The following is a 15411-nucleotide window of genomic DNA, read 5'->3' on the forward strand; positions in this document are numbered from 1 at the left end:
TACTTTGAAAAATATCTTCAAGAAGTTAATTCTTTGCTAAATTCATGTATTCCTATAATACAAAAATCTTTTGAATTAATGTATAATAGTTTAAGTACAGCACAAACAAGGAATATTTTAATCTTTAATCCAAATAAAATAAACTAACATTGAATGCTAAATTTAAATTCCTAGATTAATTTTTATTGAAGACATAACCCCAAACTCATAAAAGTTAGGGAATTTTATTTGCTAGGTGTCTTTTAGTGCTGTCTTTTTTCCAAATATGTTGGATAAAGTTTTAGCTCTGGTGGGATTTAATTTAATGAAAAGGTCCACAAAACTTTGGTGGCTCAGTTTTTTTCTGTTACTTCTTGCCTTTTGCAGAATTGGCAATATGATCAGTGTTCTCAGATAGGATCTCTAAATTCCAAGGAAAATAGCTCGTTACAGTGTCTCAAATGAAAGTGATTCTAAGGGACTTAAAATCTTTGCTAATGGAGTCCTCATACATCAAGAGCTGTTGCTGGAAATCTTATTCTGACTTTGAGCAGTATTTACCCTTGTTGCTTGCACATAGAAAAACAAAAGGAACACAAAAGGAAACCACAAGAGGGCTTTAATCAGAGAAAAGTTTCTGTTATTATTTGTGATTAATCTTTTCTCTCCAAATTTTGCTGCCTGTTAATTCTTGAACAATAATATTAATAAATCACTACAGCTAAATGGATCCAAATTGACAAAAGAACAGTTTTAAAATATCTGATGAAACTTTGGATTCAAGAGTAAGATACCCTACCTAGTGCAAGAGGTATTTTAAACCTGTAAAAATGCTTGGGCCCTAGTTGGTTTTGGTATTCTGCCACAGTATTGGGAACATTTAAGAATTGAGGCCCTTTGATTGATTGATTGAATGATTTACAAAATTTATTTTTGTAATTGGATCAATTTTAAGAAGTTTAAGCACTTGGGTTCTCATTGTATTCCAGTTTCCTTAACAGCTCATGTTTTCTGGGTATCTGCATTATTGAAAAAATAATTATTTACCTTTAGTTGTGGTCCTTTCTCATTTTATAGCTGATATAGAAACAATGACTTGAGAGAAAATTCCTGTGGTGAAAGTGGATAATGAAAATTTTTAAACATTTAATCCTGCTCTCTGGTATTGCTGCATAACTTGGAAAATCTGTTCTTTTCACTTAGTGGTAGTGTTAAATAGCTTACATGATCAAAACTTCATCTTACTGTGAAATAAGGAACTTTTAGGTGAAAAACGTGATCTAATTTGTCGTCATTATTTGATATTTTAAGTGATTTTCAGTGATGGTGTTGCTTTTATTTCTTTCTAGGTCATTTTAGAATGTCAAATTGCTTTTCTCCACAAACTCAAACTTCCCTCAAATTCTTTTCACTTAAAAGTGCCCGCTACAGCCTTTTCACTGTCTTGTCACTTGAGTTCATATTTTTCCTTTTAGTATTATTCTAGAAGCCCTTAAATTCTTTATTCTGCCATTCCAGAAGTGCTTCTCCCAAATTATCCTTTCTTTATATAATTGAGGTATCTCAAAGACATCAAGGTGAATATAGTTTTCCTACAGAGCTTCTGCATTGAAAACGTGAATCCTTTTACCTTATTAATCTGATGCGAAAGTTACCTCAGTGTAGAATCAAGGATATAGGTTTTTTAAAAACCCTTTGACTCTTAATCCTCACTCTAAACCAAAGATCGGTGTGGTAGTGCAGATTAGGAATGGGTGGACTTGGGAGGTACGTAATAGTTCTTTGATCTTGGCCTTCCTTCTAGTACTTTGAAAGACCAGCTACACATTTACCATAAGTTTGAACCTTTAAAGAGCATTGAGGAATGGATATAAATAGTTTTCTGTTCAACTAGATACCCTTTTCATCTCCTGTGAAGTAGAAACATGCCTAATAGGGTAACTTTTACTCCTCTCCCAAGACACTGCTTCTCAAGAACATTTTAAATAAAATCTGAATATTTTTAGTCCAGAAAATTCTGAGTTAAGGTATTTGTTTAATCCCTCTTAGGGATTTTGTGAACTTTACCTATGGCGCCTCTTCTTACAGCCATTTTAAAAGCGTCCTGCAATAAGTCAGTGGTCTGTTGCTTTGCAAGTACAAACTTTTTATATCCCAAATAAATGGTTGTGGAGCCAGCTGGAGAGATTTCTTCAAGTTCCTTAGATATATTAGCCATTATTTTTAAAAGACAATTTAGCTTTGTGATAGAGCTTCCATAGTTCTTTCACAGGATTTTAGTTAATTCTTTTAGGGCAGAGGAAGTATGTAAACTCTTGTAATATAAATTCATTTTTTAAAATTAGGTTTATAAAAAACCATTCTGAAGCTTTTCAAGAAGGTATCTCTTGTATTTGGTTTCTTATTTTAGTTCAGCTCTAAGTGAGACCCCCTTTTAAAAACATTGCCTGAGCGTGTTTTATATTCCAAATATAATGTATTAGGTAGTGTGGATGTGACAAAAGTTGCCTCATTTTGTGGGAATTTGTGAAATGATACTTGTAAAGCAGGGAATTGTAAAACGAGATAGCTTTATAAGCAGTGTAATTACAGTTCATTTTTTTCCTTTTTTGAGCACTTCTTATGTGCCTGGCAATGTTCTGATAAGCAGTTTACCTTTAGTCATTCACTTTACACAAAAGCCTATGATAATATTGAATCATAGTAAATTTCAATAATACGTACCAAGGATTCATGTCTACTAAGTGGCACCTTGGGAATGGAACCTAGGCAGTCTGACAGCAGAGCCTACTTTTCCTAACTCCTCTTTCTTCAATTGTGTAAAACATTGATCATTTATATGTGGATTTTTAACTAAAGAAAGCTTATTTGCATAAAATAGGAAAGAAGTTAATCCCTTAAATTAAAACTAACCACAAATCACAAATATAATGTTTCCCTCCCTAAAATTTGGAAACAGACATTTCTGAAATTTGCTTTTTTACTTTTGGGAAATAGAATGGGAGCTTAGTTTTTTGATAAGTGGGGAGCATTTTCTAGAAAAGCCATTCCTTTTGAATCTTAGCTTTTCATGGCTGTAGTGCACTTGGAACATGCCTCAAAGCTGGATAAAATGAAAGATCCTATTTTTAACTAATCACATTTATAACATTTCTAGAAAAGTAGATAGAAGCATGGATATTTTATCATAGAATTTTATAAAAAGCAGTTCTGATGATACAATGTATATAATCCAGTTCGGTCCACAGCAGAGATTAGTATGTTTAGCTGATCTCAAGGTCAGTTATTATTCTTGATCTTTATTAACTCTGTCTTTTCCCTGTCAGGTCTATTAGTATGTTAACCAAGTTACCCAGTTTTTCCAAGAATGTGCATGGCGTATTTGAGGGCAGGATCATGCTACAAGGATTCAGAGAAATGGTTTTAAATTAATTCATTGTAACTAGTGAATGGTCAGGTGTTTTTACAGTCTGTCATACTGCATATAAATTAACTTCCTAGAATTTGGTTCAAATGAAAATATTTTTGCTTTATTTTTGTTAATTCTACTAATTTACTTTGCTGCAGGAGTGGAGTCAACATATCAATGGAGCAAGTCACAGTCGTCGATGCCAGCTTCTTCTTGAAATGTAGGAGTTTGAAATACCTTTCAAGCATCCGTATCGTGAATCAGAAACAGCCATTGATTGGTTTTGGGGAGTTCATCATTTGCTTGTGATAATCCACATTGTTACCACTGCATAGCTGATACTGATAAGGCATTACCAATTACAAAACAAAATGTTTAGCTGTGGAATCTCATTTCGGGATATTAGGTTCAGTGATAGTGGTATTTTGTTATTTAATATTTGTAGGGCAGATAGACATTGGCTCTTTTTCTACAAATTGCAGGCATTTTTAATAGACTTAAAGATGGCCTTTGATACATAGAATAGACTCAGACATTTTCAGTAAGAGTTAATACGTGCTCTAAAAATACAGATCGAGAGAAGGGGAAAAGTCATTAGAAATTACAAGTTGTCAAGCAAAACCCGTCAAGATACATTTTTTTGCTTCTGAGTTATCGTTGGTTCTGATTTTAAGCTGCTGGAATGGAATTGAGTTCATAAAGCATCTCCCTGCCTAAACACACATACCCATTGTTCACTAGAGTACTAGTTTTCACATATGTCTAGCTTCGTTGGGGCTTTCTTTTCTTTTTAGTGTCACAATTCAGCTCTGTTTTTGGTATGGGTATTTAATTTTGGTGAAGGAAAATCTCTGGTTTGTCCTTGTTTCCCTGTATACCCACATTTCCAATTTCCCATGCAGCACTTTTTCCTCCTTATGTCTTACCAAATAAATATTAAAATTAAACTTCAACATATATTACCTACATTTTCAATACAGAACAAGTTTATTCTTGTTCATTTGGATTATTTCGAAGTTCTGGAGGTTTTTTTTGAAGACTATATGATATGTTTTAAACTGTAATATTTCTAACACTTAGACTCTCCTATAACATCACTAATAAATAAACTCTGTTTTAAAGGCCAAACAAGGCTATTTTGTGAAAAGGACAGTTTTATTTTAAAGTTAATTTTCTGGTCTCTTTAAAGCTACCCAGAATGGAATCCTGACAATGATACAGGACATACAATGTAAGTTAAAATTTTTAAGCTCTTGTTTATAAAGGAGATCATTTAAGGAATTCAGGTTAAACTTTAAAAATTTATAAGCAAAAAATATTTTGAGTATCTTTATTAAATATGAAAGTTTGGTATGAGTCACTATGGGTAAAAGAATCTTCAGAATTCTAATTTTTATGTTAGTGATTTTTATTTTATTGTTGTTATAGCTTTTTCCCTAGTTACTTCACACATAAATGCCTGCAAAGATTGGAATTATAATCATTAAAGGGGTGTTTTAACAATAAATCTTAATTATTTCTGATGGACCTCTTTGTCATTTATTACATTTTATGTCTCACGTTACTAGGGGTGATCCATTCATGCTTCAGCAGTCTACAAACCCAGCACCAGGAATTCTGGGACCTCCACCTCCCTCATTTCATCTTGGGGGACCAGCGGTTGGACCAAGAGGAAATCTGGGTGATTATAAAATTTGTTACCTTTTCCTAAGAGCTTTTACCATAAAAATTAAATGCAGCGATTAGAGGTGAAAGAAGGCTTGTTGGAAAATTATCCAAAAATAACATCACATCACATGAGAAGACATGGTTCTTATTATATTTGTGGTAACCTCTGATCTGTGTTTGAAAGATGCCCTGTTTTCCTGAGACGCCTGGGTGGCTCAGTTGGTTAAGTATCCTATTCTTGATCTCAGCTCAGGTCTTGATCTCAGGGTTGTGAGTTCTGGCCCCACATTGAGCTCCTGGCTGGGTGTAGAGCCTACTTTAAAAAGGGTGGGGGTGCCTGTGTGGCTCAGTTGGTTAAGTGTCCCTACTCTTGGTTTCTGCTCAGTTCATAATCTCAGGGTCCTGAGATAGAGCCCTTTGTAAGGCTCTGTGCACAGCAGAGAGTCTGCTGCTCTTCCTCACCCTCTGCCCCCCTGTTGTGTGTTCTATTTCTCTCTAAAATAAATCTTAAAAAAGGAAGGAAGATACCACATTTTTCACTTAAAACTATTATAATAATAAGTATATTTATTATAAGACTGAAAAAAAATCACTTTTTCTCCATAAAGGTGCAGGAAATGGGAACTTGCAAGGACCAAGACACATGCAAAAAGGCAGAGTGGTCAGTAATACAGTTCTTTCTTTTACTTTGTTCTTTGGGGAAATGTAATTTAACTTTGAGATTCCTATAAATTGAATCTGTATTGTAGTCCTTTATTACAAAAAGATTGCTATTTTTTGAAAACCATCAAGCTTTTATATATGACTTTAATTTTCATATACCCATAGTACAGAGATCTCACCTTGAGTGTAACAAATTTTGCTGTCCATTTATGTGTACAGTATTCTATTTAAAAGTAACTGCAGAGGCTTTCTGAAACTTTGAGATATACCCCAGTGAATCTGATTTCCTGTGTAGTTTTTAAATTCTCTAGAATGTTATGAGTTGTTTTAAATACACGCTGTTCTGGTTGACTTTAGAGTATGAAACTTCAAATATATGTGTATGTATGTATGTGTATGTATGTATGTGTATATACACACACATACACATATGTATATATATATGATTTGTTTCATCTTGATTCTAAAGAGACCTCTTGACTTCTTGATTTTTTTCCTAATGAATAGGAAACAAGCCGGGTTGTTCACATCATGGATTTTCAGCGAGGGAAAAACTTGAGGTATCAACTATTACAGCTGGTGGAACCGTTTGGAGTCATTTCAAATCATCTGATTCTAAATAAAATCAATGAGGTAGGAGTTGAAATAAGTGTAGTAAAATTTATTCATTACTAATACATTTCCTAAAGGAATTATATGATTTTGTATTAGAAAAAGAACTCAATGTAATCCTAAATCATTAATAAGGAATGTAGTAGAGAAAAGCAAATAGTTGAAGTACATCAATAACATTAATTTCTAGGCCTAATGGATATTTAGTAAATTTATTAATTGTGATCCTTAAGCAGTAAAATTGTCATTATATTACTATAAGGGCTATAAAAGGATGATAATACTTTGAGAAGCCATTCCAAACATTTACCAGAATGGGTGCCAAATTATTTCAAATACAATATACGTAATAAATGACACTTGAGTAGCATGAAGGTAGTAAAATCTGAGATGACCTTTAATAAAATAGCAAATTAGCAATGTTGGTTCTGCTTTTAGACTTTAAAAAATGCTTTCTAATGATTACATATATCTAAAAAGACTTGGGCAGTGTTCTTTTGTTTTGGAAATAATAATTTTGTCCAATTTTAGGCATTTATTGAAATGGCAACTACAGAGGATGCTCAAGCTGCAGTGGATTATTATACAACCACACCAGCATTAGTATTTGGCAAGCCAGTGAGAGTTCATTTATCACAGAAGTATAAAAGAATAAAGGTAATTATCAATTTTTTCCAGATTTGTACCACCAACCATCGTTTTAGTATTTATTAACTTCAGCCACTTTAAGTTATTGTTAATAACTAGAATTACCTTAACTATTAACAAATAATTATAACATACCACCATTAGCCTTGCCTTTTTTGTTTGTCTTTTATTTTCTGTTTATTATTTAGAAACCTGAGGGGAAGCCAGACCAGAAGTTTGATCAAAAGCAGGAGCTTGGACGTGTGATACATCTCAGCAATTTACCTCATTCTGGCTATTCTGACAGTGCAGTTCTCAAGCTTGCTGAGCCTTATGGAAAAATAAAAAATTATATATTGATGAGGATGAAAAGTCAGGTAATACCACATGTAGAAGTTTTTAAGGAGAATCACGTGGTAAGGGAGGGAAAAATAAAGTAAGACAAAATCAGAGAGGGAGATAAACCATAAGAGACTGAACTATAGAAGACAAACTAGGAACTATTGGAGGGAGGTGGGGTAACTGATGGGCATTAAGGAGGGCACAAGATGTAATGAGCACTAGGTGTTACATGCAACTGATGAACACTGAACTCTACCTCTGAAACCAATAATACACTATATGTTAATTTAAACAAATTTTAAGTTTTTAAGATTATTTCTCAGTACTTTAAGGGTTTTTTGTGTGTGTTTTCATTTTTAATAAAGGGAGAATATAATTATCTTCTCATAGACAAATTTTAAATTTTCTTCACCTAACTGCTAAATGGTGATACTTTTTTTTAAATCACAAGATTCTCAGTGTGTAAAAGTGAGTAAATACTGAGAAACTATAAAGTGGAAAGTAAAGATGGTAACTATTTGTTTCTAGGTTTGCATCCAAAAAATCTCCCTGTGTATGTAGGTATACTGTTTCGTCCTTACCTCAAGTGGTATTACATGATACTGTTGCTTTTCACTTTATATGTGATTCCATTGAATAAATTGTAAAAAATTTAACTTCCTGAGTTGATGGATAATCAGAATTTTTTGTACTGTACCAGTGGTGCTGTGGACTTGGCAGCATATACATTTTTACATATTTGTATCATAATTGAAGGATAAATTTCAGAATAAGAACATTGTATCCTGATACTTTCTTTACTTCGATTTTGCCATATTGGTATGCAAAAATTAATACCAGTTTATAATCACTTTGGTTTTTCGTTTTAAAAATGGAGAGTATAAAACATCTTTATTTCGTTGTTAACTCTTGGGATGGCATTCTGAGTTTGTATGTTTCCAGACTTTTTTAGTTAATTTTTTTACATTATTTTAAGTAATATCTTGTGAGCTGATTGTCTTTTTTTTTTTTTTCCTTTTTTTAAGGCTTTTATTGAGATGGAGACCAGAGAAGATGCAATGGCAATGGTCGACCACTGTTTGAAAAAGGCCCTTTGGTTTCAGGGGAGATGTGTGAAAGTTGACTTGTCTGAAAAATATAAAAAATTGGTACTGAGGGTATGTAGTACTGGATTTGTCATCATTATAAAGCTAATTTCACATATTTCAAGCTACAGTGTTCTTATAAACGTTATTTGTTAAGAATATAAGATTTGGTTATTTAAAGATCGCAGCCCCCCCCAGTTCTTCAGTAGAAGTTTGTTGTTTTTTTATTAAATGGTGTTACATTAAAAATGCCTTTATTGCTTTTATCTGTTTTATTTAAGATTTTATTTGAACTTGAGTTCTGCTACCAAAATATTTATTATCCACTGCTCTGTGCTGTGTTGAAATGTTGATTGTAATGAACTGCTTATTGTAGGCTGCTTACATTCTTAGGTATGGTTACTGAGATTGAATAAGCTTAGTTGATGATATAAAGGATATTCCTCAACTGTTAGTTCATTGGATAATTACATAATCTGCACATGAACGTATTCTAATACATTTATTTAACTGATACAAATTTTTGTCTTTTAGATTCCCAACAGAGGCATTGACTTACTGAAAAAAGATAAATCTCGGTAATTTCATTTTGTGTGTGTATATACACTGGTATATTGAACTTTTGTTTTCCAACTCAGGAGAGTTAATTAAGGGGGGTATCCTTTTGATTTCAGAAAAAGATCTTACTCTCCAGATGGCAAAGAATCTCCAAGCGATAAGAAGTCCAAGATTGATGGTTCCCAGAAGACTGAAAGTACAACTGAAGGTAAAGAACAAGAAGAGAAGTCAGGTGAAGATGGTGAAAAAGATACAAAGGATGACCAAGCGGAGCAAGAACCTAACATGCTTCTTGAATCTGAAGATGAGCTACTCGTAGATGAAGAAGAAGCAGCAGCACTGCTAGAAAGTGGCAGTTCAGTGGGAGATGAGACAGATCTTGCTAATTTAGGTGATGTGGCTTCTGATGGGAAAAAGGAACCTTCGGACAAAGCTGTGAAAAAAGATGGAAATGCCAGTGCTTCGGCAGCTGCAAAGAAAAAGCTAAAAAAGGTAAAGGAAGATTGTATATTGACTGTGTTGATAGGAAACATTTATCTGATCTAGTTTTCTATTATTTACACTAGCAGGGTCAGGTTAAAGAGAATTGTTTATATTAGAAAAAATCAGTTATGAACCATAATATATAATAAATATTTAAAAGTAAACTCTGCAATAAATAGGTTAAATAAGACTTTTTATAGTAGTAAAAAAAGTGTCAGCTCAAATTTTTAGTAAAGAACGAGGAAGACCTAAATCTATATATATTTGTGTATTATAGTGGTAGTGTATAAGTACTGGTAGGCAGCCTTTTAGTCCAGCTTGTTTTTAAAAAGATGGGATATGAGTTTATAATAAGTGAATTGACCCAAGGTACTTAAAACATTTTGCCACTCATTTAAAAAATGTTAAACTTGGAGCGCTGGCTGGCTCAGTCAGTGGAACATATGCAACTCTTGATCTTGGGGTTGTGGGTTTGAGCCCCAGGTTGGGTATAGAGATTACTTAAAAATAAGATCTTTTTTAAAAATAAATAATTGTCAAACTTGGAAGAATTTTCCTATTTGAGAAATATAAGCTTGATAATTCAGTAGCTTTTAAGACATTATTTTTTTAAGATCTTTTTCTTACAATACACATCACAGATAAGCATATAAGGTGAATACAAATATGAAAATACATAGCATAAAGAATAGTAAAGGCCATTGGTCTACTGGTGATCTACATTAAGGATTAGAGCACTAAAATGCCCTTGAAGCCCCTTATGTTAAATGGCTCTTTAAGTGAGATGTAGTATTACTGGTCCATTGGTTCCTTGTAAGGCAGCGTTCAACTATTGGAAGACACATTTTTACCTCCAGATTTTAATGGTTTGGTCACCTAACAGTCTCTCTCTCTCTCTCTTTTTTTTTTTTTTTTTTTTTAAGATTTTATTCATTAGAGAGCAAGTGAGCACAAGCAGGGGGAGGGGCAAAGGGAGAGGGAGAAGCAAACTCCCTGCTGAGCAGGGAGTCTGAAGAAGGACTGGATCCAAGGACTCTGGGAGGACCAGGATGGTTACCTTAGCCGAAGCAGATGCTTAACCCACTGAGCCACCCAGGCACCTAGTCACATAACTTAGTCTTAAAGTTATTTTTCTGGCTGAAGTGCATGATTTTGCATAATACGTTTGCACTCTTAAGAGCTGATATTTATTACCTGCTGTAAATTTTTCTGAGCTCTTTGTGTATACTAATAAACTTAATCCTCACAGTAACTGTAGGCAGTAGATATTTAGGCATAGAAAAGTTCAGTAAATTGTCCTTGGTCATACTGCTTAGAAGTGGCAGAGTCAGAATTTAAACAGAGGCAGTCATGCTCCAGAGCTTAATATTTTTTTTTCCTTTTTTTAACCACTACACTACTTTAGACTGTTCTCTAAATAACAGTTGTATCGTAAGATACTGTCTTCCAAAAGATACCACTGAACTACTTTCATCAAATCACATCTTTGATACAGTCCCTTGCAGCCTAATTGTTTTAAGAAGTGTAGAATATAATGTCCTTATCTCATTTATTTTCTGCTCTTCATGTGAGTCAAGCTTTAAATTATTTAGTTTCAAAACAAAATTGTTTTCTAAAAAAGTCATTTTGGGGGAGAAAGGAAAAGTCAGTATTTTGAAAGAATGAATAAAGACAAAGACGCTATCCCTTTCCCTTCAAGTAAAGCAAATGGAAGGGATGCTGCAGGATAATTGTTGCAGAGTAAATTTGTCTTTCTTAACAGCGTCGTTTCCCAGGGAGTATGGAAGGTTTTGTCACTCTAGATGAGGTTGGTGATGAGGAAGATTCGGAACTTCAGAAACTTCGTAAATCGGGCATGGCATTTAAATCTGGTGACAAAAATGATGATGGTTTGGTTGAAATTAAGGTGGACAAGATCGAGGAACTTGATCAAGAAAACGAAGCAGCGTTGGAAAATGGAATTAAAAATGAGGAAAATACAGAACCAGGCGCTGAATCTGCTGAGAATGCTGATGATCCCAACAAAGATACAAGTGAAAATGCAGATGGCCAAAGTGATGAAAACAAGGAGGACTATACAATCCCAGATGAGTATAGAATTGGACCATATCAGCCCAATGTTCCTGTTGGTGAGATTTAAGGCTTTGTTCTTCCCCTCTCACCCTTCCCAAGTTCTTATTACTAAATAAGATTTTTTAATTGGTTTTAACCTAAATTCTGATACCATTTTGAATTTCTCTGCAGAACAGTTTGTAAACCTTAATTTATATATTCTTTCTTTTCCACTTAACCAACTCTTCTCATTTTGTATTATCTTTTGTTACCATTTCACAATATGGTCTTTTTCCACATAAAGGTTTCTGAGTATTTCATACTGCTTTTTCTTTACCTTTTATATTTCTGCCTTTTAAGAGTACAGTTAAACAGCAGTTAAGTACAATTAACTAATATGGTTGTTTTGTTTTAGCTTAGGCTGTATTGGACTTCTCACAAATATGTCTCATTCAAGTAATAATGACGGAAAAAAGATTTGAGAACGCTAATTAAAATTTTCAGTTTACTAAATTTGTAAGAATATATGTTTGTGTTCTAGGTATAGACTATGTGATACCTAAAACAGGGTTTTACTGTAAGCTGTGTTCACTCTTTTATACAAATGAAGAAGTTGCAAAGAATACTCATTGCAGCAGCCTTCCTCATTACCAGAAATTAAAGGTAAGGCTGAATCTAAAAGAAGAGAGTTCTTTTATGTAAATTTATGCAAAGTAAAATGTGTATGGTACCTTCTATAGACCCATCACAATGCCTTATCCTGGAGATGACACTTTTATTTCTTTGTTGATGGGCCTTAAGCAGTCTAATGAATTCTAGGAACATCTGTTGAGCCTTTTTCTGTAGTACATTCTAATTGAATAATTTTCTAGCCACGTTATAAATTCTGTTACAATTAAAGTTATCTAAATATTGCCAAATGAGTGTTGGACTGTAATTTCTCTAATTTGGAAGATTCTGGAGGCCTGAAAGCCAAGTGTAATAATAAAAAAGCTTTTTCGACTTTATGAAGTGTCTTGTCCCTTCATACTTAATGATTTTTACATTGGTGGTGTTATTTATTAATAATGATATTCTGTGAGTTTTATGACTGATGGCATATAAGGATAAAAGGATAAATGAATAATAAAACATAATGAAGCATAACAAGTTCTTATTTGGATATTTTGAAATTTGGTATTTTAATGACTTCTCTAAGAAGTGAGTATTAAAACAAATAAACAGAAAAAACTTGAAAGGAGTTAACTCATTAATTACAAATAACCTGGTTTTTTCCACTGCTTTAATAGTAGAGAGCTACTGGAGTATTTTGTCATCAAAAATGGTCTGTGTGTTGATTTATTAGATGGATAAAGATAGTCTTGAATTTAGCAGGGGGAGGGAAAGATAGCCTTGAATTTAGGAAATAATGCCAGTTTTTGGCTGTGTCACTAGTTTGAAATGAAGGTATTCTTTGCTACCTATATGTTTCTTACATTTTAGCGTATGAGAAAAGAATGGTGATTTAATTCTGTTAGTAGCAGAAACATATATTACATAGAAGAGTATTAAAATACAAAAGTTGTTTCTTGATGCTTGATACTTTTTGATAATTTTTAAATGATACACTTTCTAATATCTTCTAGCTATTCTAATTTTCATTTGTTTATTGGAGGCGGCTCTCTTCTATTTTAAAGGAACTTTGGCAACTTCATTAGAATTTGTTATGCAATATAATATTTTGCTAATGTTACAAGACTTGATACTTTGATAGTTTCCTGAGTATTTTTCAATGGCTTTTACCCTCTCATCAATTGGGAGTAACTGTAGAGTTGAATAATTCTACCCAGAAGTAAAGAAACTTGAGGTGTTCTAGATTGGGAAGGGGTGGTTACTTAATGTCTTAATATGTCCTAAAACTCTAGAAATTATAGGTGTAATACAGGGGTCACTGCTTTTGTAGATGTTGTGTTTTGTGGGGGAGTTGTTTTTTGTTTGTTTTTGAACATAGCCACGGTCATTCATTTAAGTATTGTTGATGGCTGGCTTTATTGCTGTAACAGAATTGAGTAGTTGAAATAAAGAATGGCCCACAGATAAAATATTTACTACCCTTGAGAAAATGTTTCCCCACTTTAATGCAAAGCGCCCTGTTTGAATAAATGCATGTTATTTTAACTACTCTGTGTTCTTGGAGCAGTGGCAGTTGCTTTCTTATCTCTATAAGTGAATGTTAATTGAAATAATCTTTTCACATTTCATCATTTTTTTCACGTATCTTAATGTACTGTGATCTAGTTTAGTTTTGTACACTGACCTAAGAATAACTGAATCTTTAAAATAACTGATAATGTTAGTTAAATTACACTCAAATTCATAAACTTGGATGGAATATTTTATTTTGGAGTTCATCCATTTAGTTTTTCTTAGATGACTTAATCCTTGTAATTTTTTTTTCTTCTCAGAAATTTCTGAATAAATTGGCAGAAGAACGCAGGCAGAAGAAGGAAGCTTAAGACGTGCAAGAAGCTTAACGATTTCAAAGAAAATAATGGTTCTTTGTTTTTAATGTTAACCTTTTTTAAATACAATACTGATAGTTAGAAGAAAACTATTGTACTCTTTTGTTTTAGTGGAAAAATAATAGATGTATGTTCATGTGTTAAGTGTTATAGCAAAAATACATATACGGTTAAGTTAATGAAGAACTGTTTTTGTTTTATCAGGATGGTAACAGACCGAAGTACTTTGTAGAGACTGACTTGTAAGCTATTTAAGACAACTTGCACCACTAAGAAAAAAGATGTAGAGTCATTCAGAGAAATGAAATTTAGTTCCAAGCTTCAAGGAAATGTCAAAACTTTTGATTCCGTTCAATAAAGAACAAAACCAGTTGTATTTTTATTACTTTGATCTGAAACATTCCACATTTTAATCTGAGCCTTGCAGACTTTTTGTTTGGAGTTTGAAACTTTTTTGGTTGCTTTTTATTTGGAGATCTTCATTAATATGAGATTGGTGATTTAAAAGCAGGTGCAGTTTTCTTTTAATGTCATGCTGTTGTTTAGGTAATAAGAAATACTAAGTAATTGGCTTTAGATTTTTGTAATTTTTTCCCCTAAGTTCCTGCTAGATTTCGTATTCTAGTAGTCAATGTATTTTCAGTGAAATATAAAAATATTCCCGTTCTCTTTGAGCAGTATTAATTTCTTGAGATCTTATTGCTTGTCACTTGAATCCCGTAGCTGTCATACATCTGGTATAAGCAACATTTGATTTTTGAAGTGTGTAGACCGTCTCTTCATAAAAGATGTAATTTTACATTTCTGCATTTTAAAAACAGTTCGGCCATAATCTAGACGCACGCTTCTAATTCATAAACCTGCACATGTGACCTTTGTGGACAGAAATTTGCATGTATAATCTGTGTTTACTTGTAACTTTCTGGTAATATACTGCTTATATCTGTGGATTCAAGTTTCTGAAGTGAATACCAATAAAAAAAAAACATAGGCCATGTTCATTGGTTATACATGTTTGGAATGTTAACCAGTATTTTTGTCAGTTGTGGTTTTTATTCACTGTTACACTTTTTTGCATGCTTTAACAAATTATTACATTTTTAATCTAGAGTGTTGTAAAGACTGCTACTAAAGATCTGAGTTTTAAAGTTTTTGGTGCTGGTGGATTTCTTGTTCCTGTTACATAAAAATGGGGCTATTTGTGGTCTTTAAAAACCTTGGAGGTTAAAATGCTAAGTGAAGAAATGGCAAAAGCTCGTGTTTAGACCTAAGTATCAAACAATAAAGTTGGAAATAACATGGAATATTACGAATTAGTTCTACCAGCTTTTCAAAATCTTTTGGGGTTCTTGGTGTAAGGGATTTACCTATTGTCAAAAAACAAATTTTTAATTTTAAAAAATACAAGAACTTAACAGGAATTCTCTTTGGA

At 32.9% G+C, this 15411-nt stretch overlaps 1 protein-coding gene across 7 annotated transcripts in view; it reads left to right on the plus strand.

Moving 5' to 3' along the window:
- The window catches only part of MATR3 (matrin 3), a 45864-nt gene extending 30734 nt beyond the window's left edge, over positions 1 to 15130 (plus strand). For 5 of the 7 annotated variants that reach the window (XM_034656091.1, XM_034656093.1, XM_034656090.1 and 2 more), the window contains 13 exons: positions 3547 to 3608; positions 4578 to 4619; positions 4957 to 5069; positions 5665 to 5717; positions 6227 to 6352; positions 6863 to 6988; positions 7168 to 7335; positions 8326 to 8457; positions 8920 to 8963; positions 9060 to 9435; positions 11189 to 11555; positions 12020 to 12141; positions 13923 to 15130. In XM_034656091.1, the coding sequence (XP_034511982.1) occupies positions 3547 to 3608; positions 4578 to 4619; positions 4957 to 5069; positions 5665 to 5717; positions 6227 to 6352; positions 6863 to 6988; positions 7168 to 7335; positions 8326 to 8457; positions 8920 to 8963; positions 9060 to 9435; positions 11189 to 11555; positions 12020 to 12141; positions 13923 to 13973 (1782 nt within the window). In that variant the 3' untranslated portion in view covers positions 13974 to 15130. The remainder of the gene's footprint in view (positions 1 to 3546; positions 3609 to 4577; positions 4620 to 4956; positions 5070 to 5664; positions 5718 to 6226; positions 6353 to 6862; positions 6989 to 7167; positions 7336 to 8325; positions 8458 to 8919; positions 8964 to 9059; positions 9436 to 11188; positions 11556 to 12019; positions 12142 to 13922) is intronic. The other 2 variants (XM_002912582.4, XM_034656095.1) reach the window with 1 other exon arrangement.
- Positions 15131 to 15411: the final 281 nt, after the last annotated feature.

The sequence above is a fragment of the Ailuropoda melanoleuca genome, chromosome 3, assembly GCF_002007445.2.
Source record: "Ailuropoda melanoleuca isolate Jingjing chromosome 3, ASM200744v2, whole genome shotgun sequence".
In the NCBI taxonomy this organism is placed as follows: Eukaryota; Metazoa; Chordata; class Mammalia; order Carnivora; family Ursidae; genus Ailuropoda; species Ailuropoda melanoleuca.